At 43.2% G+C, this 25,721-nt stretch overlaps 1 protein-coding gene across 5 annotated transcripts in view; it reads left to right on the top strand.

Annotated features, from left to right (window-relative positions):
- Positions 1–24,770, top strand: part of RGL1 (ral guanine nucleotide dissociation stimulator like 1) — a 253,629-nt gene extending 228,859 nt beyond the window's left edge. For all 5 annotated transcript variants that reach the window (XM_042975485.1, XM_007096227.3, XM_042975481.1 and 2 more), the window contains 7 exons: positions 1,345–1,377; positions 3,617–3,738; positions 6,213–6,302; positions 12,585–12,771; positions 16,542–16,796; positions 20,999–21,113; positions 24,313–24,770. In XM_042975485.1, coding sequence (XP_042831419.1) covers positions 1,345–1,377; positions 3,617–3,738; positions 6,213–6,302; positions 12,585–12,771; positions 16,542–16,796; positions 20,999–21,113; positions 24,313–24,500 — 990 coding nt within the window. In that variant the 3' untranslated portion in view covers positions 24,501–24,770. The remainder of the gene's footprint in view (positions 1–1,344; positions 1,378–3,616; positions 3,739–6,212; positions 6,303–12,584; positions 12,772–16,541; positions 16,797–20,998; positions 21,114–24,312) is intronic.
- The last annotated feature ends 951 nt before the right edge of the window (positions 24,771–25,721 follow it).

Here is a 25,721-nt window from a genome sequence, read left to right as displayed (position 1 = left end):
CACACGCGGGGGTGACAGCAAGGCCTCATGAAGGAGCGGGTGTGAGAAAGACCTTATGTTGAGTAGGACTTTGGCACGTGGGCCTGAAGGGTGATCTGTCTTTATATTCCACTTGGTGGGGTAGGGAGGCAGTCAGATGCCCCGAGGCGCTCTGGTACTGTCTCCTGCATGCGTGCATGCTCTCTCTCTCTCTCTCGCTCTCTCTCTCTCTCTCTCAGTGGGAAGAGAAGTGAAATTTAAGCCACTTGTTAGTAGCTGTAATAAAATACTAAGTGGAGAAGAAATTTGACATTTGAAATGAGATTTAAGGATTGCTCGTGTATCTAAGTTTACCTCCCCTCCCTGGTTATCTCATGAGATGAGCCTGCTTTCACTCCATCAGAATTAGCAGGCGGGGCAGTTGTTTTGCACAAACCTACTTCTGAGTTCCTTGTGCTGTTGTGGGCATGTGCATTCATTTTGCATTTCCTGAGCTCTATCTCTTCCCGTCCTCTGCCTCGGCTTATCTCAGGAAACACTCATTCGCATTGGGGAATTTTGGGGGAGTGACCAGTGATCTCGAAGTTAAATTCAGCCGACTGAGAACAGGAGCCGCAGGATGAAGAATTGAAACTTAAGTTTTTTGTGAGGCTGTGTAGAAAGGACTTCCCTTTTGATAAACCATTGACAATTTGGTTTCCAGTATGAGTCAATGACCGTCTGTTTTTGTTGCTTTGGGTCAAGAAATAAAGCGTAATGGAACATGTACTCAAGCTTTTGCCCTTACTGGCTCTACAAATATATTTGGATTCTGAATTGTAACTTCCTTATCATTACTACTTTAGCTCATTTCAGACTTTTTCTTTTTAATTTATATTACATATGTATATATATACATATATATATATATACATATATATATATATATATATATATATATATGTATATATATATTTAGAGAGAGAGAGAGTACATGTGTGGGCAGGGGAGAGGGGCAGAGAGAGAGAGAAAATTTTAAGCAGGCTCCACGCTCAGCATTGAACTGGATGTGGGGCTTGATCCCATGACCCTGGGATCATGACCTGATCCTAAATCAAGAGTCAGAAGCTCAGCCACTCAGGCATCCCAGTATCAGACATTTTATAAGAAGGCTGTCTGCCTATCCTGTCCTATTATAATTAAAAGAATGTTTTTCTTGAAGCAAATGCTGCTTCTCTTCCTACATAGGAGCTAAAATTGTAGTGTCATTAATAATTGTGACTTTATTGTCCCTGTGATATATTTTAATGAGACATGGGACAATGTAGGGCTGTGTTTCAAAGTAGCTTGGTTTGTCACTATTTTTTTTAATTTAATTTCTTTCAGGGTGGGCTGATAAACTTTGAGAAAAGGAGAAGGGTAAGTAGAGGTCTTGGCTGTAGTTTTCCATTTTACTTCGTCTGGGCATAAAAAAAAAAAGAGGAGACTTAAGTTTTCAGTTAGCATCTATCAAGCATTTATCATATACCATTGTGACTTGTGCCTTCCTATGTATTACTCCCCCAGAGTGCTGTGAAGTAGGTTTTATCTTCCTCAACTTGACCAAGGGTCTCCTGGTAGTGGACCCAGGACACAAGCCCTGTCCTGCTGCTCCAGAACCCACATTTCTTTCCTTACCACCCCCTGCCCCGCCCATCTCATTGTTTCTAATTAGCTTGGGCAACAACAGGTTCACCCTGTGAAGGAGAAGGGCCTTCATAAGAGTAAATGACATAGAAGAGTTAATAAAGATGATGAACTCTTGGTCTGAGGGAGGAAAGGAGAGGATCTTCACTGTTACATGCGGATGGTTATTCTTTTCCTTTCTTGTCAACACGAGAAGGGGGTGTTCAACGTCAACTTGAATGTTTCTGTGGATAGAATAGTGGATAGTTTTGCACTGCTCTGAAAAAGATAGAACAGAGCTTTGAAAATTTACTATGGTTTTAGAGTTAAAATAGTGTGTTTGAAGAGATATGTAAATGATTCAAAGGAGAATGAGCAAAATAATGCCTTCACCGCCCCCACCCCCGCCCAGCACTCCTTGTTCTTTACTCATTCATTCATTCATTCATTCATTCCACAAATATTGCTGGCATACTTTACTTAACATGGGTGGACCACTCTGATAGGTTTGGGGATTGCAGCAGAGAAAACCCGGAGCCCCCTGCCCTCATAAAGTTCACAATCCAGGAGGAAGGTAGACAGTAAGGAAGTTATAATACAGTGGATAAGGGCTTGTGAGAAGTAGAGGGTATCACAGGAATATGTAGGAGGGGCATCTATCCCCAACTTGTGGAGCCAGAGAAACTTCCAGGAGGAAATAACATTGAGTTAAAATCAAAACTTCAGGAGCCAACCAGGCTGAGCTCACTGGTAACAAGATACGCTAACATAGGCAACTTTAAGTCTCCTGTCCCTGGCAGAGTAGAGCATGATGATAAATATTCCTTAAGGATATGGAGACCAAGAGCTGAAGTCATTGTATGGGAAGTTGATGCCCACAGAATCTGCTCATTGTTGAATTTCTTCTGTCATGTCCTGGAATGATAAAACAAATTTACTTATTGCCCTCCAGAGTTACCCATCTTTGTCCTTGAACTTGGGAATAACCCTGGATGGTACTCTCTTTCCTTTTAAGACTAGCATGTTAAACCTTTGGAAAATTTGAGTATTAAAGCTAAAGCTTATACCCTTTGTTGACTTAAAAAAAAATCTTTATTGAAACATCGGAAGAAGTATAAATAATACTGGACATAATTATATACTTGCTTCTCTTCTGAGCTTTAAAAGATTTAGTTAAAGGATTTACTGGAGTAGTAAAAACCCAAGGATTCAGGAAATCCAAACATTTGAGTTTATGAGGCCCTAGACTGTTTAGCTTTTCAGCTCTACCCAAACTTATTTACTGAGGGGTAAGGGTTGAAGAAAATGGGGAAGGGGAACCTAGGAGCCTCCTGACATAAAGTTCATTTTTGCCTTTATCTTTTAGGACATAGTCATGGAAATTTGAAATGTACTTTGAAAGTACACAACTTTAAAAAATAACTTTTCTATCCCTAGAATGAAAACATAAAAGAGAAAAAGGAAGCCACTGTGGCTTTAGGTAATAACTAGTTTGGGTTGCTCTGCTAGCTTGTTTTATTCATATAAATTGCTTTTTCAAGGAGAAGGGAGGATTGACAAATAAACATACAAAGACTTCAGGGATTTAGAGTTAAAATTAACAATTCTTTTTTAATTTTTTTATGTTTATTTTTTAGAGAGATAGACAAGAGTGTGAATGGTGGAGGGGTAGAGAGAGAGAGGGAGACATAGAACCTGAAGCAGGCTCCAGGCTCTGAGCTGTCAGTACAGAGCCCGTTGCGGGGCTCGAATCCACAAACTGTGAAGTCATGAACTGAGCTGAATAAAGTCAGATGCTCAACCAACTGAGCCACCCAGGCGCCCCTAAAATTCACAATTCTTTTATTTCTAAGAAAGGCAGTACTTGAGAGTTCTCCTCGATGTTTTTCTCCATTGTTTATCCTAATGTGGTGTGTTTTCATGTTGAAAAGATGTATACACTATTTGGTTGGCCTTTTTATTTACTTTCTTTTTGGTGTTCCGTCTGCTGTAGGAATTCGAAGTGATTGCCCAAATAAAACTCTTACAGTCTGCCTGCAACAGCTATTGTATGACCCCAGACCAAAAGTTCATCCAGTGGTTCCAGAGACAGCAGCTTCTAACAGAGGAGGAAAGGTAGGTACATGTACTGCCTGTCAGGATAGAGCTAAGGCGTTGGCGAGAGGAATACTACATCCAGTTCCTCACTTGCCCCTTTATTCAGCAACTATTTATTGACCAGCTATCAGATTCTAGATCCTCCGTCTCCGAAGGGTAATGGTATAGCAGGAAAAGCTGAACTGATGTGTCAGAAGATGTGCTTTCACATTCTTGGCTCCACCATTTATTTATCTTTGTAACCTTGAACAAGTCACTTTTTCTGCCTGATCTTCAGCATACTCCTCTATAAAATGCTTGTGAGGATTAAGTGAAATCATATTTGGAAAAGCATTGTTAAAGTGAAGGTCACCACCACCACCGTCACCATGTTTGTCATTTTTGTTCATTGGTACCGGCTTTCCAGGGAGCTTTCAACTGGGAAGGAGAGACAGATTCATGAAAAATTGAAATATGGTGGGTAACTAAACTGCTACGGGATCTGGAGGCAGGAACATTTCTTCAGGATGAGGGAAGGTAGGGAAGATGATCGAAAAGGTGTAAATATTTGGGCTAGGCTGTGAAGGAAAAGGTAAGATTTCACCAGGAGAAGTGGGAAAGAAAATTCCGTACAGAGGGAAGAACATGAGCAAAGGCTTGGTGGCCTGACATGGTTGGCATTTGGAAGAACAGTGAGAATTCTGTTGGCTGGGACACAAGGGACAGTTTTCAAAGTCTTGGTTGATATGCATGGAAAAGGACATCAACTCCAGTGCTTTGACTGTTGGCCCAGCGAGGGTGTTAGTCTTTACCCTGTAGTCTAGCAGATTGGAATCTACAGGCCATATCTGGCACACCACATGTTTTTACATTTTTAAATAGTTCAAAAAAAAGGGAAGATTGTAACATGGACAGTTATTTGACATCTAAGTTTTAGTATTCGTAAATAAAGTTTTATTGGAAGACAGCCCATTCATTGACATCTTATTTATGGTTGCTTTCATGCTTTAAAGGCAGCTAATTAGGTGGGAGAGAGACCGTATAGCCCGCAAAGCCTAAAACACTTACTATCTGGTCCTTTACAGAAAATATTTGCTGACCCCTGCTGTAGACTGGGGGATATCCTTGAAAGTTTACCATCAGGGAGAGCAAAACTGACAGCAAAATAAGTATTTGGCCAAAGAGGACATTGAGATTCAGAGAATAACTCAACTAGTCAGTGATGGAGTTTGGATTTAAACTCCAGTCTTCTTGACTCTCCAACCTAGACTCATCAGGTGGTTGTATAATGGTTGGGCAAATCACATAACCTCTGTGTGCCTCAGTTCCCTCATTTGGAAGATCGATTATTTCTGAGGTCCTTTGTGATCCCTGTTACATTAAAACCTATGATTCAGTGCTCATTGGTTGGTGAAGATTTTTTTTCTTTGCCATGTAGAAAATAAAGCAGTTACTGCCTCTCTCTACATTTCTGCTCTGATGATCAGTTTGTATGAATTAATTTTCTCTCTATGTGTACGTCCTTCTCACATAGGGGGACGTACATATCATGGCTAGTGGTCTGGATCGGAAAGTCTAGGCCCACAATATCAGCTCTAACAATTAACTTTTTGTTAATTGTAATAATTGACTTTTTAGTGATTAGAAGAATCTTGCTAAACATATCCTATTTTTTCTGTCAGATTTATAACCACCTCTAGAGCTTAAGCTAATATTTGCAAAATTCCTTTATCGACGAATACCTGCATATGAGCAAATACCTGGATGCATCCTTAGGTTTAAAAAAAGTACACATAATTAACGACTTACCGAGCTACTATTTACCACACTGACCCTTCCTCACCTACTCAGAACCAAGTACATCTATTTAGAGCTACAAGCTTTCATAAAAGACATTTCGAGTCATATATAAATTCCTCTTGTGCTTATGGAAGTTACGTACATCTGCCTGGCATATAGATGTCCGAATTTGGAGCGTTTTTAATTTAGGCTGTTTCAGCACTTAAAAATCATATATAACACGTCTTTACCAATAATATAACTGCCTCTGTTCGTTAAAGATTAAATAGTTTACAAGAGTCTCTTCTTTCATTTCTCTTAGACAAAGAGTTGAGCACGTGCAGACACACACACACACGAAGTGATGAGGGGAGGGTACCAGACCAGAAGTAATTCTCCCCCTGGCTTAGTAGCGGGATGAGAATGATCAGGAAGCAGTGGAGTCAGCCTTCAATGCTGCCAGAGCACACAGTCCCTCTCTGAGGCATGCGGCACTAAACAGCCTCGGTCCATAGGCCAGGGTGGGGGTGAGGGGAGGAAGCACACATATAAATTTTTAAAACTTGGCCATGAAGTCCACACCCTCTGAGATTGGTGGGGGAACAACATGGTGTGTATCTTTACCTTGAACGGTCACAGACTTCCTCCAAAACAAAACGGGCAGACCGTGTGCACTTCCGTCGCTTCGTCAGTTCTCAGGCTCTGACCTCACAAGCTCCCTTCTTCTTCCCCAGCTACGCCCTGTCCTGCGAGATCGAAGCGGCTGCTGACGCCAGTGCCACCTCTCCCAAGCCTCGGAAGAGCATGGTGAAGAGGCTCAGCCTGTGAGTGTCACCCGCGGGTCCCAGAGGGTCTCATCAGAGAAGGGACAGGATGTTCAGTACCGCAGCCCTGAGCCAGGGCGGAAGTGAAGAGCAGTTCACTCACCTGTTAATCTTTCTGTCGTGAACCCAGTACCTGTTCTGAATCGATTCCTTCTTCTCCACTGTTCTCTCTGGTATGGGCGACCATCATCTCTTACCTGGACCACTCCCACAACATCCTTACTGGCTTCTGGCCCCAGCCTTGCCTCAACAGTCCATTCTCCACCAAATAGTCTGGTATTCGCATAAAACACACACCAGATTATACCGCTTCCTTGCTTAAAAACCTCTGATGCTTTTATTGTAAGATAGCACCCAGACTCCTTATCGTGGCTTAGGAGGACTCTCGTGATCTTCCCCCAACCTTCTTGACCACCTTCCTCTCATCCGACCTGCCCCCTTGTTCGCTGAGACCCAGCCATGCCCAGCTTCTAGCCATCTGCCAACCACACCAGGCTCGTTCTTGCTTCAGGGCCTTTGCACCAGATGTTCCCATGGCCTGGCATGCTCGTTCTCTGTGGCCGGTCCCTTCAGATATGGGCAACAGCGTTCGCTCCTGAGAGACAGCCCTCTCTGATGCCGCCGCCTTCCCCCATCACTCTCGGTCACACTGGCTGCTTCCTGTGGCGGAACGTAAGCTGCTGGAGAGCGGGACCCTTGTCCATCACACTCGTGGCTATTTGCCCAGCTCAGTGCCATGCATGCAGGAGGCACTCCATAGTCAAGTTCATAACTCCTGTCTCCCTTTGAGGAAAATCAGGCGTCCTTACAGTGGCCCTCACGACCCTTCAGGGACTGCCATGTCATCCCAGCCCTGCCTGTCCCTTAACTGTCTGTCCTCATCTTTTTCTGCTCACTCTCCTCTGCTTTCCAGCCACCCACACCTCCCTGAACACGCTAGGCGTGCCGTTTCTTCTGCTCAGAACACTGCTCCCCAAATAGCCAAATGACTCACTCACTCACTCCCTTCAGATGCTTGCTGAAACATCACCTTCTCAGCCTTCTGCCAACCACCTTACTTAATACCATGCCCCATCTGCCTTACCTCCTGTGGCACACTCTGTCACCTTCACCTGCTTTGAATTTCTCCACTGCCTTTACCTCCGTGTGACATACTGTTTGCTGTATGTGTCTGTTGATTATCTCCAATGCAGAGTCCACGAAGGCAGGCACGTGTGTCTGGTTTCTGTTCCTTGCTGTCTCCCCGGAACCTAGAATGGTGCCTGGCACATAGTAGATAATTAATAAATATTTATTGAATGAATAAACTGAGCCATGGGCCAACACTGTTTTAAGGATAATACACGTATTTTTCATCCAACCCACAAAATAATCTAAGTGGTAGGTCCTATTGTTATGCCAACTTTATAAACCAGGAAAGTAAGGCACAGACGGGGTAAATAGTGTGTTAGTTATTGGAAGATCTGGATTCAAACTCAAGATTTGGCCATAGAGCCAAGATACCTTTTTACTATACTGCCCATGGGAAAAATACTTCGTGAAGGAAGAGAGGAAGGAAAGATGGGGCAGGAGGTAAAAAGTGGAGGAGGAAGAAGATGAGGGAAGGAGGACAAGGCAGAGGGAAAGGGTGTGGAGGGTGGGAGGAAAGAATGAGAAACTGTTAGCTTAATTAGCCCCCGTGCTTTGATGGTAGCCATTTTTACAGAAGAGCCATAGAGGATCTAGTCTGTGTCACCAAGTTGATCTCTCAGACGTTAGACTCCAAGAGACGTCAGGCTAACGAATCAAACGAAAGCCAAAGAGGTCAGTGCCAGGAAACAAGGATTGTCATTTGATTAATAAATTTGCTCTTGCCTTTGAAGAGCTATACCTGTGTCTGATCCCCTGGGTGTCACACTCCGCATTGCCAGGGACGAGCAAGAACAACGACTAGGGCATATTGGACAGTTTTTTGGGGTTTTGTTTTTTTTTTTTTTTTTGGTGGCAGGGTGGCCTGGGAGCCATGCTGACCTGACACATCCCAACTTTCCACCTCTTATCTGTTGTGTGAACTTCTGTGTCATCATTTGTGAAACCAGAATAGTAATGTTCATCTCAGTGGGTTGGTGCACGACTGGTGGGGTTGTAACGCTTCTCAAACACTGCCTCACTCTCAAAGGGTACCTGGAGAGCCACCGTTATTTTTTCATGAAACAACTTTCTGTTACTGTCTTTTTTAGTCTTTTTTTTTTTTTTTTTTTTTTTTGGGTCAGGATTCTGACTGTTTCTGTGGGTTTTTGCTACTTCCCAGCACTGTCTATCCACCTACCTCGGTGATCCCCAGTGAGACATGGAGGCAAGGATGGCACACGAACTTGGGTATTGTCATGTTTCCAATAAACATGTGCAGATGCTTACTGGTGTGGATGGCATGATGTCCCACTAATGAAGCTGCTCAGGCTTCCACCTGATATCAGGTGACATCTGAAGATTACACTGGGACATGTGATTTTATTGAAAGCATTTTGAAGGTAGTCTTGATATCTTGCCAAACCTCTGTCCAGATGCCTCCCCTGGCCCTCCTGAACACTAGATTTCTGAGCTCGTGGGTTGTCCCCTGTAGAGTTTCCATAGCGTCTTGCTATCTTTTCATGGCTGCAATCCTGGAGGAGAATGAACTCTCTCGTGAGGTAACCCGAGGACCTGACCAAGCCTTGTCAGTTGCTAAGATGGACACCTACACAGGGAATCAGACTCCTCAGGAGGTGAGGCCAGGGGTGCCAGGCATCTTGATGGTCTTCTGCATGAGAAATAATTGGAAATTTCTGGACCTGCTATGGCAGTCAGAGGTCTGCACAGGTACATCTAGTCCTTTTTTTATTTTCTGTTTTGGAAGTTTATTCATTTATGTTGAGACACACAGAGAGATAATGAACAGAGGAGAGGCATAGAGAGAGGGGGACAGAGGATCTGAAGCAGGCTCCATGTAGACAGCAGAGAGCCCGATGCAGGGCTTGAACTCATGAACCGTGAGATCATGACCTGAGCTGATGTCAGACACTTAACTGACTGAGCCACCCAGGCACCCCAGGTAGCCCTAAGTGCTAATGCCTTTACCCCCTTGCTTTTCCTTCCCTGTCCTCAGGCAGTAGCCACTGTAGATGCATTTTGATATAACTGCTTCCCACTACTTCTCTCCAACCCAGCTATCCATATTTATTGTGCCGGGTGCTCTAGCACCCCTGGGTCCTCTCTTTGCATCAAGTCTGACACATGCAGAAACTCTGCAGAGATAGTTTCATGAAAGTCTAAAGTTTCATGTAAGAGGACTGTGAGGGTGCAGTGCCGTGCATGAAGTGTGGTAGACACGGAGTACATTCTCTCCTTGGTGAAATCTTGCCAAGATGCTTGAGTTAAAACCTTCAGTATCTGAGTTTGAACATTTATCATGAATAAAACAGGCCACATGGTCACCCTTCGTATTTCTTGTACATATAAGGGTGATTCTATGCCATCGATTTCCAAAATATTTTATAATCTTAGCATTTTTTAAAATGTGGAAAATGTACTCTTTGCTCTCCCCACATTTAATGATCCATTTTCCAAAGAGGTTGGAAAGAATTTTGAAGCCATAAGGGAAGGTGTGCTTGCTCTGAAGGTCAGAGATGCCTAGTATTGAGCTAGAATTACCCTTTGTAAAGCAGAAATGACCTCATGGAATTGTGCAAGTGGAAGAACCTTTAGTCTTTGAACAGTGTCGTTCAAAGCTAGAGTCTCAGATGACGGGCTGCGGACCACTAGTCCACAGCCTTCAAAGGTCTACCTCGTAATCACGGGGGTGTACGACAGTGGCATTGCTTTTTCCCCTGAAAATTGTGGTCAGAGTTTAGTGCTTTCCCCTGGAGCCCCAGTAAGGCTTGGAGGTCCAAGAAAGGAAGTGACATGGAAAATGGGGCAAGAGGTGGTGGGTCAGAGATGAGACAGAACAAAGACATGCTTCAGGTCTTGGAATTTGAGCTTATAATTCCTGAAATATTTAATGAAAAATCAGGCTCAGTGGTTCTACTCTTGTTATTTTGTCCAGTCAGTGCTTGTTGGGCTTGGCTGCATTTGCTAGTTTCTTTACATGCCTTTCCTTCTTGCGTCTTACCCTTCCCTCCTTTTACTCTTTTTCATGTTGTCTGTTAATGTGAACCCTCTCCGTCTTTGTCTGAGAAAGTCTTTATTTTGTGCTCACTCTCAGAATTCTGTTAGCTGGGTGTGGAATTCAAGGGCGACCGTTATTTTCACTCAGCACTTTGAAGACCGTATTCCAGGTCTTCTCACTTCTGCTGTTTGCTTTTGAGATGTCTGCTATCTATGTACCATTCCTTTGTATTATGCCCATCCCCTCCCCCCCTCCCCCCTCCCCCCCTCCCCCCCCTCCCCCCCCCCCCCGCCATTGCTTTTAAGAACTTCTTTTGTCTTTGATATACCATTAGAAAGTTTAAGTGAGGATTGAGTCTTATTTATTCTATTCAAGATGTAGTTCCTGGATCTAAAGATTCATGCAGTTCATTAGTTCTGGAATCTTCTCACCCACCATCTCTTCAGATAAAGTCACTCTTCCATTCTCTTCATTGTCTTCTCTTGGAATTCTTCTTACACACGTCAACATTTCTTATTCCAGTCTCCATCTTTTAACCTTTCTTATTTTCCATGTCTTTATATTTTGATGCTGATTTCTTAACATTTTCTTCAGATCTGTCATCTTGTTTTCAGTGCTTCTCTTAAACAGTTATTTAATCCTTCCACCGAGTTTTTATTTTAAATCACTGAATTTTTTAGTCTAGAAGTGAATTTTTTTTCAAATTGTCTTCCTGTTCTTTTGTCAGGATGTCCTGTTCTTCTCTCCTGTTTTCAACCTTTTTTCTTATGTCTGTAATATTTTAAACATATTTTATAGCCTGGTCTGTGGTAGACACTCAAACATTTGTCAAATGAATGAATAAATTATTAGTTTCTTTCTGTCAGTTCTTGTATCTGAAGTTCTCAAGAGTCTAATGTTTGTTGACTCCCTTTGGGTGGGATATTTCCTTGTATGTTTTTGTAATGTTGTATTATGAGCTCATCTTTAACAGAAAATCCTCTACATCCTGGGTTGAAGATATATTCTTCCAGAAATGTTTTTTAATTCTGGTTTGCACAGAAGTATAGGTAGCAAAGTATAGCATAGGTAGCAAAGTTGAGTGAGGTGCTGGCCAAGATAACACATGATTTTAGGGGAGACATTTTTCTTTCACCCAAGCTCAGGCCAAGACAGATAAGCTTCCTTGTTGTCTTCCCGTGCCAGTAGGAAGACATTTTTCTAGCGCATCTTTTTACTAAGGGTATAGCTCTTTGAGGGTCTTAGCTCTATAAGGGATTTCAATTTCATCTCCCCACCTTATATAAACAGAGGCCCTCATCTTTGGGTCTGTATATGTGTTAAAACCCATGTCCCTAGCTCCCCCAGATTGATACCTCCCGCTCCCCACCCAGAGCAGCTGCAGAGTTAGCTCACATACTTCTGGTTTTCAGTTCCCTATTCATTTCTGGCCTGTAGGGATTTTCCTTACTGTATTGCAAGCTCAACTTTAAAAAGAGTTTTTATTCATTCATCAGTTGATGGACATTTAGGCTCTTTCCATAATTTGGCTATTGTTGAAAGTACTGCTGTAAACATTGTGGTACAAGTGCCCCTATGCATCAGCACTCTTGTATTCCTTGGGTAAATTCCTAGCAGTGCTATTGCTGGGTCATAGGGTAGACCTATTTTTAATTTTTTGAGGAACTTCCTCACTGTTTTCCAGAGCAGCTGCACCAGTTTGCATTCCCACCAACAGTGCACGAGGGTTCCTGTTTCTCCACATCCTCGCCAGCATCTACAGTCTCCTGATTTGTTCATTTTAGCCACTCTGACTGGCGTGAGGTGGTATCTCGGTGTGGTTTTGATTTGTATTTCTCTGATGAGGAGTGACGTCAGGCATCTTTTCATGTGTCTGTTGGCCATCTGGATGTCTTCTTTGGAAAAGTGAAAGACCTCAGATTAATATGGCCTCTCATTCAGCTAAGCAATCTGTGTGTTCTTTGAGGTTGGAAATGACCTATTCAGATGAGATGTTTACTGTGATCTATCTATTAGACACTTTATAGGAAATGTTTTCCAGTCATGCCAGGGCGTGCAAGATTGGCAAAACAATTAAGGGGTTAATTAGCACAAACTATTGCTAAATCATGGATTCCATATTTGTAAACAACTGCCTGGCCTTATGTGTTCTGCAGACTCTTTCTGGGGTCGGACATGATTACCAGTAGCACTCCCACCAAAGAGCAGCCCAAGTCCACTGCCAGTGGGAGCTCTGGTGAAAGCATGGACTCTGTCAGCGTGTCGTCCTGCGAGTCAAACCACTCAGAGGCCGAGGAGGGCTCTATCACCCCCATGGACACACCGGATGAGCCTCAAAAAAAGGTATTCCCTCATTCCTTTCCCATAAGTCCTAATGTAGACACCTGACGTAGTTTAGTGGTTGCCACACGAGAATGTCTGTTTTCAAGTGTATCACTGTACAGTAGTTTGAAATTCATGTTTATAGGAGCTGTCAAAGTAGAGTTCAATCTAGGGACCCATTTCTCATAGAAACTGGTCCAAAAATAGTGAGCATATTGGTGTATTCATCTGGCCTTTGAAATATTGTCTTGGATCCAAAGGTGACTGAAGGACTGTGGCCTGTAACATGAGGTATACTTTATTTAGGACTCAGAGGATTTTCTTAGAAGGAGCGCAAAGTCAAGAGACAGAGATGTGTCAGCCTTGTCTCTTGGTGTCATACTTTGTCTTTGCCATGCTTTTACCGCAATAACGTTACATAGCAAACCGCTCCAAAACTCAGTACTTAAAACAACAGCCATTTATTCTCTGTCATGTATCTGCTGGTTGGTTGATGTGCATTGGGCTTGGCCCTAGGTCATGGGTTTGGTCCAGGTCTGCTCCTCTCATTCTTCTTGGCATAATGAGGCTATCCGGGGCATATTGTTAGTAAGCTAAGACAAATGAGCAAGAGAGCAAGTCCAGCCCCATAGGTATGTATCAAGCCTTTACTTTGGTCATAATACCAACATTTTATTGCCCAAAGCAAATCATGTGGCCAAATCTCACATAAATAAGTGAGGCAGGGGACTCCTTCTAATGGGAGGAACTGTGGAGTCACAGGGCAAAGGACATGGATTCAGAGGGGCGTAAGGAATTGGTAGCAAGTATACAATCTACCATTGTATACTTTGAGAGGTGATAAAAGAATTCCCATAGAGTTTCCATTTTCCATGGCTTCATAAAGAAATAAAAATAGCAACAACAACGATAAGAACAAGATTTGTCGTAATCTTCTGTACACACCTGCTTTAATCTGTTGGTGAGGAAGTTTGAATCAGAAACATCAACTGTGATGTGGCTAGCATTTGCACCATTTGGGGGAGATTTTTGGCCAGCCAGACTTGCTGTGTAAGCGACTGTTAGCCCCTTAGCTTAAGCGTAAGCAAGTGAGGTAGAGTGTTGGTAAGAATCCCCCCATTTTGTTTTTTTTCTGCCATTCTATAAGAGGATCAGTGTGCAGTTTCACATTGTGTTGTCAACAACAACAGCAGTAGAGGAACCCTCAAGTGACCTTGTCACAGTGTAGCCGATCTAGGACGGACATCATACTCCGGACTCATCAGGCTGAGATGTCTCAGGTGCTGCCCCAGCTGGATCTTACCTTTCTATGTTGAAATCCAGAGGCACATCCTCTGGATATTGAAGGAAAAGCTCTGGAAACACCTTTGAGTCTGTTCTCCATTTTCCCATGCATATTTTTGAAACCGGAGATGTAATCATTCTCCATGGCTTGAGATACAGCTTTGAAGTTGTCAAAATCTGGAGTGAGGTATCATTCTTCACCTTTAGACACGTTCTAATTCTTTGTGGCCCCATTTCCTGATGGTGGACATCATACAAATGACAATAGAGGTATATCACACGCTGTCCAGGAAGGGGGTGGAATCACCTTTATGCCTGTTGGTGCACTGGACATGTGCGAAGGTCCAGATCATCCCTCTTAAAACTACACAGTAGCCAGCCCAAGTGTGTATCATTTGCACACCCCTTGACTCCTCTCTTATCACACGGGTGCTTTAATTTCTTGCACAAGTCAGGAATTTTTATTCTTCAGGTGAACCGTCCTCAGAGGCACGAATTTCTGTCGGTTTAAAGCTGAATCATTGACTTGGATGCACGCACACGCTGGGCTGTAGTATCCTTGAATGTCACCTGGAAAGGCCTTGGTGCCCCCGCTCCCTGCATAGCGGGTCCTGGATGACCTCCACAGCCTCTCCCTACTCTGGATCCTGAGCCTCAGGTGTCCCGCGTGCCTTCCACAGTGGCGCTCTATGAGATTGCTCTGTTCAGTGAAGTGTACTTAGCATTCCTGTCACTTCATCCCCCAATCATGGTTTTTAAACATTTATTTTCACACTTGCTCCTCAGAGCAAATTCTCAGCAAGACCTTAGGGGCGTCATCAGGTGGTCCGTTTAGAGCTTCTGCAACTCAGGTGTCTTCAAAGCTTTATCTTAATCCTAAGTGTCATTAAAATTATGGAAAGTCTAACAGAAGGAAAGGGGATTTATACAGAGGAAAAGGGAGGTGAAAAAATTGAACTAGTAACTGGACAGTGGACCCTCTTGGCTACTGTGTGTGGTGCACCTTCAAGCAAAGTGATGCTGTTGAAATTATGCACCATCAGTTCGCCCTCACACTGAGTCACAAAGTTGATTCACTTGGGAAAATAGACAAAAAATGTTACTAAACCATATTATAGAGCCACAGTTAGACTTCTACATATCCGAGTTGTCAAATCAGCTTGCTGGCTCTAATTAAACTAATCATATAGTAGAATTTAATGTAAATGTACGCTATAGGAAGACGAAGTCCTTAGGAAATAAACTGGGATAAACCCCATTTTACTTGGATGCTAGATAATCAGAATGCTAAGTTTCTGTATGCTTTTTCCTTGGAAAAGTAGACAGGTATAAAAGACATAAGTAGGTTACTTATTTTTTAAATGACTTCTGAAATATTTGTTATATAATATATATAACAATTTAGCTTAACTCATTCTGAGAAATTATTTGTAATTTTCCACAATAAGAATTGATATTTAAAATGATTCAATTTAGGGGTTTTTTTTGTTTTGTTTTTTAACACAACCTAATGAATTTGGGCATCCTGTTTCTTTGGTAATTAGTCTTGCATAGTTTATGGTAACTGTAGTTAATTGGAAAAGCATCTCATTCCTTAAAAGTAGAAAGTAGAAAAGTAGAAAGTAATGGAGCTTCTCATAGGCTGTGTTCCCTCTCTGAATCTTTTTTTCCCTTATCTTTATAATGCTCTGCATTTTGTTCACAAGATAGTTGGGAGAGCCACGTGAGATAAGATATATGCAAACTCATCACATCACAGTGCTAAACATCACCAAGGTAGTGCTATACTATGTTCATTTACCACGTTTTCATCAGCTTTAGACTGGGCCTTGGCTATGTGCTTGCCGTGTGAACCTGGTCTTGGGAGTCAGGTAACTGGGGAGTATGTCATGATGGTGTTGCCAGTACTTTTCTCTCTGGATTAAGGTTCCTCACAGCAGAAAGTGATTGGGGCCCGGTGATCTCCAGGGTCCTAATGTTCCACGCAGAACTATAGAATCTGTGGTCCTTATCTTAGAAACTTCGACAAGTATAGACCTTTCTCTCCTGCTACAAAATCTGTGATAGAAAACAGATCGTGGTGGGCGTGTTAAGCAGCATTCCCACTCAGGGCAATGGGACTGGATAAGCTGTTGGTAAGTAAGGCTTTCCTCCAGCCCTTGTTAAGCTTCTGACTTCCTGCTGGAGGCCATGTTGCCTCTAGTTTCTGGTATTTGCTGCCATCTGCTGGTCACTTCTTTAAAAGCAGCTGCAAACGGGAATTTTGAGAACTGCCTTGCATCCGTCCTCACCTGGATGTAGGGGGCAAGTACTGAGTCACTGATAGGCATCTGCCAACAGGATACTTACCCCAGTGACAAGATGTGTGTGTGTGTGCTGTGAGCTGTTGTGGAGGAAGTAATTGAAGTTTATTCATCTCAGCATCTACCTCTGCTTTGAAGATTGTGAAGCGCGCCATTGACCAAGGTTCTAATCTGTGTTCTTCTGGGGTGTGTTTACTCTTCCAGCTCTCTGAGTCTTCCTCATCATGTTCCTCTATCCATTCCATGGACACAACTTCCTCAGGGATGTCGTCCTTAATAAACCCCCTCTCCTCCCCTCCATCCTGCAACAACAACCCCAAAATCCACAAGCGCTCCGTCTCTGTGACATCCATTACCTCGACAGTGCTGCCTCCCATTTACAACCAACAGAACGAAGACACCTGCATAATCCGCATCAGTATAGAGGACAACAATGGCAACATGTACAAGAGCATCATGGTAAGGCCCTCGGACCGACACCCCTAAGTGTGTACAATATTAGCATCATGTAGGCATCTGCCCAAAATGAGTATGTACCAAAATCTCCCTGCGTATGCACCAGTAATATATTTATATAAAAATGTACATACCAGCAGTGGCCATAAAATAGAGTTTTCACATCTTAAAAATTGCTAAAACTTATCCCGGTCAGTGTCACTTTTTTCAAAACTCTCAATTTGGACAACTGAATGACTGTATCCCAGGGAAGATGCCACTCCTGCATGCCTTCTAGGAAGTCTTCCCGTGAAACCACATGTCTGGATTTATAATGAATTCCCATGCATTCTCAGCCGTGTGCTCCGTGGTGGCAAATCTTTCTCCTTTAGTCATGTGGAATCAAACTTAGTAAAGTGAATGATCAAGCTGAAAATACAGTTTGAGTCCACAAGGAACTCTGTAAATTAAATGAGACGGACCTTTTTGAGCCTCTTGTAAAAATTGTGTTTCTGACACACTCTCAAAACTGTCTTGAATTAATGGCAGGCTTTTGGAATACATACAGGTGTCTCCTGGTAATGACCTTGGGTGTGTATTTCCCGGAAGTGACTTCTTCGTTTATAGGCCACTTCATGCACTGAAGAGCAGGCTGTCATTTGCAGTGGGTCCCATCTCCCATCTTTATCACCTGCCTTCTTGGAGGGCACACGGAGTGCTCATGAGCTCAGCTCTGAACATGACCTGTATGCTGTCTTCTAACATTCCAAGGAAAAACTTTCCTAAAGCAGTCATAGAATCAACAAAAGATTTCTTGAACGTTGGATGTGTGCTTGTCACGGGGCCAGGCTTTGTGGATGGGGAGACGAGTGAGGTGTTTCTGTCTTTGAGGACCTTATGATCAAAAGGGAGATCATAAAGCAGTATTCAACATCTACCACATTCTCTAACAGAGGTCAGACCAGGTCGTAAAGGGCCTCCAGCCCTCATGAGGGAGTTTGTGTCCTACAGGCAGTAGCATCTCATTGAAGGCTTTTAAGTAGCAATCAGATTTGTTCACTGGAAAAGTAGCTGACATTGTGGAGACAGTGCTCTGGTGGGGGGTAGTGGGAGGTGAGGAAGTGAGTTAGGAAGCTGCTGTCATATTCCATGGAGAAGATGATGAGGGCTTGAACGACAGTCATGTGGCTGGAGACCATGTGGATTTTTGAAAGATTTTTACGAGGTAGAATTATAGAATCCATTAGTTTAGTCATCAGCTTTGGGTTACCATTGGAGGGGACGAGGAAGAGGGAAAACTAAAGGCTGTCCAGGCAGCTTGGTGGTTGGTGGTCCTACCAAGTGAGATGCAAGCTACCGGAGGAGGAGGAGGGTTTGGGGAACGCTTACACTGGAGGGGTCAGTAGGACATCCAGCTGACGTTGTCTAGAAGATGGGCAGAAACCTGGGCTGGTGCCAGGCTGGTTCTGGGAGTCGTCCAGCCCACGGGGTGGACAGGGTCACACAGGGAGTGAGGGCAGGAGGAGACAGAACTCAAGTGGGAGAGAGAATGGTGAAAGAACCACCGAGAAGCCATGCCATCAGTGTTAGTATCGTATTTTCAGTGTGGCTTCTTCACATGGCTTCTCTTATACGTGCTGACAGAGAAGTCCCCCCTCGAAACTCTGCAGTGACTCTGAAGTAAAAGCTAAGAAGCGACACACATGCAACCACGTGGATGGATCTCTAAAATGCCACATTGCATTAAAGAAACCAGACACAAAAGATTACATGCTGCAGGAGTCTTTTCTTTCAAAAATAGTCCAAACAAACCTGTGGTACTGGAAGCTAACCTCAGGGAAGAGGCACAGGGAATTCTTTGCATTCTCTATTTAAGGTACATGAAGGTGACACGCTAGTGTCATTCAATACTGTGCCATTTAGTACACAAGCCACATGTGGTGATTGAGCATTTAAAATGGGAATAGTCCAAATGGAGATGTACTGTGAGTGTAAAATATATACCAGATTTTGAAGATTTAGTACAAAAGAAAGAAAGAATTTCTCATTAGTAATTTTTGTATGGATTATATACTGAAATCATACTTTGGATGTGAGGGATTAAATAAAGTATGTTATTAAAATTAATTTCCCTTTTGAAACACTTGTTTTAATATGTCTGCTAGATTATGTAGATCTACTGGACAGGGCTGGTTCAGTATGTCAACCAAAGGCTGCATGACTGAGCTGTTGATACTGATTGTGACCCTTCACTCCACTCAGTACATTGGATGGGACAGAGTAATAAACACTCATGGAAAGCTCTTGGCCGTATCCCATCCTCATGTGGACACACTTGGGGAAGTTTAAGGTCAAGAAAATAAGGATAGCCTGGCTCTCTCCTTAGGTAGGTTTAAAGTTGACAACTTAACCCAATGTTAATCACCTTAGCCCCACATCCACCACTCTCCCCCCCACCCCAACCCCCCAGTTAAAGTGGGATCCTTTCTCTTTAACTTCATGCTTCTGGTCCAGTTCTATCCAACTGTGGGAGTATTTTTTTTAGGCTATCAAAACACATATTTCCGCTTTTAGAATTTTGTGTGCATCTATTTCTCCCTTGTAAAGGAGTATGCCGGATGTTTTGGTAATAGACAAATGAACAGGGTCTTTGTCGCTTACAAGCACCCCATTATAATGCATGTGGTTTATTGAATCACAAGTACCAGCTGCTGTTTCGGGACCAGAGGGAGACATCTAGGCCCTGCCATCTCCAAGTTCTCAGAGACAGTTTCCTGGAGGAAATCAGTTGTCTTCTTCTTCTTTTATTTTTTTAAATTGATTGGTTGATTGATTGACTGGCTGTCTCTCCTCTTACCTCCTGGTGAGAACAGCTTTTATTTTTAAGTAACAATAATTTGTGTGGTGTGTGTGTGTGTGTGTGTGTGTGTGTGTGTGTGTGTGCATTCTTTCTGATGTAAAGAAATCACTCAAGGGATGTTACAAAAGTCAGACCTCTTTTCCTCTTGCGCCAAGTACCCTGCCAATAGTTGGCTGAAGTGCAGAGATAAAGGGGAGAAAGTCAGAATTGGGGGTGAGGAGAAGCTTTACTTGGGCTTAAAAAATGGTAGATTTATTATTTTTGAACACCTAGGAGCTGATTTTTATTGAAGTCTAATTTACGTGCAATTACATACACAGATCTTAAGTGTTCAGTTCTTTGGGTTTTAATAGTTACCTGTATCTGTATAACCATCACCCCAAATCTAGATAAAGAACATTTTTCATCCCCCCACCAGAATTCCCTTGTGTCCCTTCCAATCAGTTCCCCTTCTTAACCCTAGTGAAGGTTAAGGTTCGTTATTGTTAATTTTCTAAAGCCATAGATTAGTTTTGCCTGTTTTTCAAAGAATTGTCTCCTGTACCACGTAATCTTTTGTGTCTAGTTTTTTTTTTTTGCTTTTTGTTTGTTTGGGTTTTTTTTGCACAACATGATGCTTTTGAGATTCATCCACATTGTTGCATGTGTCAGTTCTTAGTTTATAACTGCTAAGTTGTGTTCTAGCAGAAATATACTATAATCTCTCTGTCCATTCCCCTGTTCTCTCCTGTCAAGGGTGGTTCAGGTTGATTCCAGCTGGGGGCTATTACGGGTGTGAATCTGCTATGAACACTTGTGTAGAAGTCCTTTTGTAGACATAGGTTTTCATTTCTCCTGGTCAATACCTAGATTGCTGAGATCATGGAGTGATCTGGGAGATCATGTGAGATCATGTAAAATTGCTGGGTCATGGAGTCTCTTGTGCTTTTTGAAATGATCCTTGTGCAGAACTGCGGTCATTTGTAACCTCCAGGTTGTAACCTGGTGCCATAGCAGTAGCTCAACAGGTAAGGATGATTTTAGCCCAGAACCAAAAATGCTATGCGTTTTGCACAGTACCCTCCTATTCCACCCTGCCCCCCACTGGAACCTCAACCAGCGTGGACGAGATAGGCAAGGAACATGTTCTGTTTTACTAAGGGAAGACACTTGACTGAGGGAGTAGGTGATGGCGAGAGTAAGTGGCCCATCATCATTTGGCTACTAAGGGTGGGGCCGGAACTAGAACCCAGGGCTTCTGGCTCCTGGTCCTGTTCTCATTCCACTGGGCCATTACCCCCAGGAAGACACAAGGCAGCAAGAATAAGAGGGTCAAGAGGGCTCTCGTGAAGCCGAATACTTAGAAACCCATCCATTGTCTTTTCAGTTGACGAGCCAGGATAAGACCCCCGCCGTGATCCAGAGGGCGATGCTGAAGCACAACCTGGACTCGGACCCAGCGGAGGAGTACGAGCTGGTACAGGTCATCTCGGAGGACAAAGGTGGGCACACGTCGCTTCTCGTGGCAGGTTACCCGTGTAGAAGTCAGAGAATGAATATGGTGGGGTTTTTTAATGGAATCAAATAGGGGTTTTTAATTGTGTGGGGAACCCTGACGTCACCTCACTTGTAGACTGAAGCATCTCAAGCCGCCCCCGCAACAACCCTGTTTTGCCTACAGTTTTGCTGTGCATTCTCATGCCCATTCTCTATAAACTTTTTTTTTTAAGTTTACTTATTTATTTTGAGAGAGAGAAGGGGGGAGGGGCAGAGAGGAGGAGAGAGAATTCCCATGAGACTCCATGCTGTTAGTCGGAGCCTGACACGAGGCTTGAACTCACAAACCATGAGATTATGACCTGAGCTGAAACGTTAACAACTGAGCCACCCAGGTGCCGCTGCATGCTCTATAAACTTTTTATCAAGCATTCTTCTTGGAAGAGGTCTCTCCCTGTGTCAGAAGGTGAGGGGTGGTGGGGCCTATTGGGTCTTTGATATGGTCACGCACCTCCTTTACCCAATAATGTGTGTTCAAGTTGTATATGAACCTGTAATGTAGCGGTCCTTGAAATAATTTCTCATTTCCGTTAATCATGCATGGGAGGCTTATAGGTTTATCTTTCAGTTTATCTTTTAATCTTTTTTTATTAAGAGATTTTTGATGCTTTTTTAGAGAGAGAGAGAGAGAGAGAGAGAGAGCACAAGTGGGGGATGGGCAGAGAGAGAGGGAGACACAGAATCTGAAGCAGGCGCCAGGCTCTGAGCGGTCAGCACAGAGCCAGATGTGGAGCTCGAACTCATGAACCGCATGGTTGTGACCTGAGCGGGTGTTGGAACTGAGCCACCCAGGTGCCCCTCTTTCAGTTTACCTTTATTCATGATTGATGTTCAAGTAGCAAAAGCTTCTAACTCCAGAATCTGAAGGCTCTTTATCTCACACTTACTGAGGCAAAGAACTGGTGATCTGTGAAATACTTCAGTATGTCTAGGAACCCATTGTTGGCAGAAATTCCTTTTAGGAAAACTGGGGGCAAATACTTACCCTGAATGTATCTATTTGCCAGTTTGAATTGGGGTTGTATTTGTTGAGAGGAGACAATAAGCTGGTAGGTAAGTTGTCTGTACTCTGTCACATCGGAGAAACTCAGTCATAAGAAGTCTCCTTCCAAGTGTGGTTATTGACTGAAATTAACCCTATCTACTGGCAGGCCCAACACTAACCAATTCACACATTTTTTTTAATGTTTATTTATTTGTGAGACAGAGAGAGAGAGAGAGAGAGAGAGAGAGCGAGCATGAATGGGGGAGGGGCAGAGAGAGAGGGAGACAGAATCCCAAGACGGCTCCAGGCTCCCAGCTGTCAGCACAGATCCTGATGCGCGGCTCGATTTCAGAAACCATGGCATCGTGACCTGAGCCAAAGTCGGATGCTCAACCGACTGAGCCACCGAGGTGCCCCCAATTCACACTTGTTCCCCAAGTATAGCGTAAAGAAGAATTTTAAAAGTTGGGAATATGAGAAGGGAGCAGCTGTTCACACTCCATTTGACCAGCAAATCCTCTAGGCTGTATCTTGGGCCCCGAGAAGAGTGGCTGAAATTAGAGTAGTACTTTTTCCTAGAGATGAAGTATATAGCCTCTGAGAAAATTCTTTTTCAATTACCTCTTGGGAGTTTTCTCAGTCATCCAGAGGACCCCTAAGTTGTGGGGCAAACCCTTGTCAATTATATCTTTTAATGTGGTTACAGTTAAAATTCTAAGCCTACAAGGTGATCTCTTGAGTTTTACCATGTTGCCCACGAACCAAGGCTAAGGTGAGACCAGTTGGTTTGAAGAACCAGGAATCCTGGGCCCAGTTTTGTCCACCACTTGTGTGGTCTTCGGGGGGCTGCTTGACCTCCTCGGGCCTTGGTTCTTAATTGGTGAAAAGGAGGCAGTACCCTACTAATTCTTCATACGTCACAGGACGGTTATCAGGGTGACAAGAAATATGTGCCCCAAAGTACTTTTGGAGGTATGCTAAGTGATCCGTAGTTGTGAGGTGAATTATTACTGACCCGGGAATATGGGGACATTTGTGCAAAATGTACTAGAGTCACTGAGAACCTGATCGCATAGGTCTCACTATAAAATTTCGGTGTTTAAAGTTAACATAAGCTTGACTGCATCCATTCTGCAATCAGATGCCTCTGGTGATGGCCTGCCCAATACTATTGCCCATTTTACCTCTTTTATTCCCGTTTGTTTTTTTAGATACCCATTACCCCTGAGTGCTAAATAGTATATATCTTCTTCTAAAAATATAAATGAATTTGGGTCGCCTGGGTTGCTCAGTCGGTGAAGCATCTGACTTTGGGTCAGGTCATGATCTCGCGGTTTGTGAGTTTGAGCCCCGCATCGGGCTCTGTGCTGACAGCTCAGAGCCTGGAGCCTGCTTCGGATCCTGTGTCTCCCTCTCTCTCTGCCCCTCCCTGGCTCACACTCTGTCTTTGTCTCTCTGTCTCTCAAAAATAAACATTAAAAAAATTTGTTTAAATAAAAAAATAAAAATATAAACAAATTAAAGTAACTTTGCTTGATAATTTCATATGATACTTAGAATAGTCCCTGTTCAGAAATTGCAGCTGTCTGTTTGGGAATCATTGAAGTAGACAACAGTTTAAATGTTTACAGATGTACTCTATCTTATATAGATGCTGTTTAGTATTCAACTGGTTTGATTTGGGATTACTTCAAAAAATATTTCAATATTCCAAGTAGAAGGTTCTGGAAAATGCTGTAGATTTTTTTTTTTTTTCTCCCCTGTGTCATTGGATTCTCTCAGTCTCAGAAAAGTTGCATGCTGGAGTAGTAAAATGGACGATGGGAGGAAGGATACCTGGGTTCTAGCCCAGTTCTGCTGTTGACCAGCTGTGATCCTGGGAGTGTCATTTAACGTCTCTTCGCCTTTGTTTTCTACTGCACTTTTTTCTAGCTAAAATATTCTGCATTTGAACATTTAGTTCAATTTGAAATTGGGATTGAGGAGTGGTTGGAACTGATTTTGGGGGTGGTTGTCATTGTTTGGTTCAGTTCACATTCCAAGGACAAAGGACCAATGGTCCTTGCTTTGTGGCCAGACAAAATCCCCCCCCCTGCCACTGTCAGTGCTTGGGCTGACCTACACCAGCTGACTGCCTTCTCTCTCCTTCTCTCCTTTAGAACTAGTGATCCCAGACTCAGCCAATGTCTTTTATGCCATGAACAGCCAAGTGAACTTTGACTTCATTTTACGCAAAAAGAACTCCATGGAAGAACAAGTGAAATTGCGTAGCCGGACCAGCTTGACATTGCCCAGGACAGCTAAACGGGGCTGCTGGAGCAATAGGCACAGCAAAATCACCCTCTGAAGCGAGGGACCAATGGCCCCTTGCTCGCCAAAGGCGGAGCGGGGCTGAGAACAGGCCGTGGTGAGTGCAGCGACCATCCAGTGTTAGAGGATCATTGGCGAAGTCCACAGCTATTTATTGAGTACCTCTGGTGTGGAAGGCACTATGACAGGCATCGTGGGGGAAATCGGAGATGAGTTTGACATGAAAAGGATGAATGTTTCACTGATTCTCTTTGACCTATTTGAGACTGAAATGCAAAATTATCCACTTTTATAAATAAATATATATGTACACATATTTGGTATGTATGTGTGTGTATATATATATACACATATATGTGTATATATATATATGTATATATATATATATGTATATATATATGTGTGTGTATATATATATATATATATATATATACACATATATATATGGGACTTAGGGATATTCTGGACTATGGAAAAATGAATTTGCACAATGGCCTGGGAAGTTGAGGTCACTTTTTACAGGGAAATAGAAAGAACTGAAAACCTAGTGTCATACCTTCCATGTAAATGGAATCAATCCTAGGAATACAGAGTGTCCTTTGTGCCAGTATTATAAGAAGTCCAAACTGTTTCTATAAGGGAGAGAATGACTTTCTCCATCAAGTGCCACCAGAAGAGATCTGCAGAGGCTGGAACTGCCACGGCTGAATGAAAGGCCACTTTGGAAAGGGTTTGGATGAGCCAGTGGCTTTTGACCTCTGCCCGCATCTGCCGCTTTCTGCGACCCCAGGAAGGGCGAGAGGAGCATCGGAGGCCCATCGGACCCACTGGTCCAGCCCCCGTGACACCTCTGGAGCCAACGCAAGACCATTTTGGTTTCTGGCAACTGCCTTGTGTGTCCGTTCCCCCTGCTCAAGAACATATCACAATCATTACTGTACAAGTAGCCATGCTCTTTGGTAACTTACCAGCCAGAAAAGAAAGCACAAAAGGATGGGGACTCGTTTGGACTCTTACCTGTCTCGGAATGCCACTTCTTCATTGCCATTTCTGATTGCCTTCTTTTGCATGTAACACTATATGTCTGGAGTCTTTTGCCATCTGGATTGTAGTACCTCTATATTACGTGCAATCTATTCCTCAGGTGTAGAAATTCCTACTGCGATTGACTATATTTGATCATTTTGAGCCTGTGAAAGATTTCAGAACAGCGACTGCTCTGTTAATAGCCCCTCAGAAGATGTTCCCTGCTGATAGC

This window comes from Panthera tigris, chromosome F3 (assembly GCF_018350195.1).
Source record: "Panthera tigris isolate Pti1 chromosome F3, P.tigris_Pti1_mat1.1, whole genome shotgun sequence".
NCBI classification, from domain to species: domain Eukaryota; kingdom Metazoa; phylum Chordata; class Mammalia; order Carnivora; family Felidae; genus Panthera; species Panthera tigris.
The sequence above is the reverse complement of the archived record's forward strand: the minus strand, read 5'-3'. Positions and strand labels throughout refer to the sequence as shown.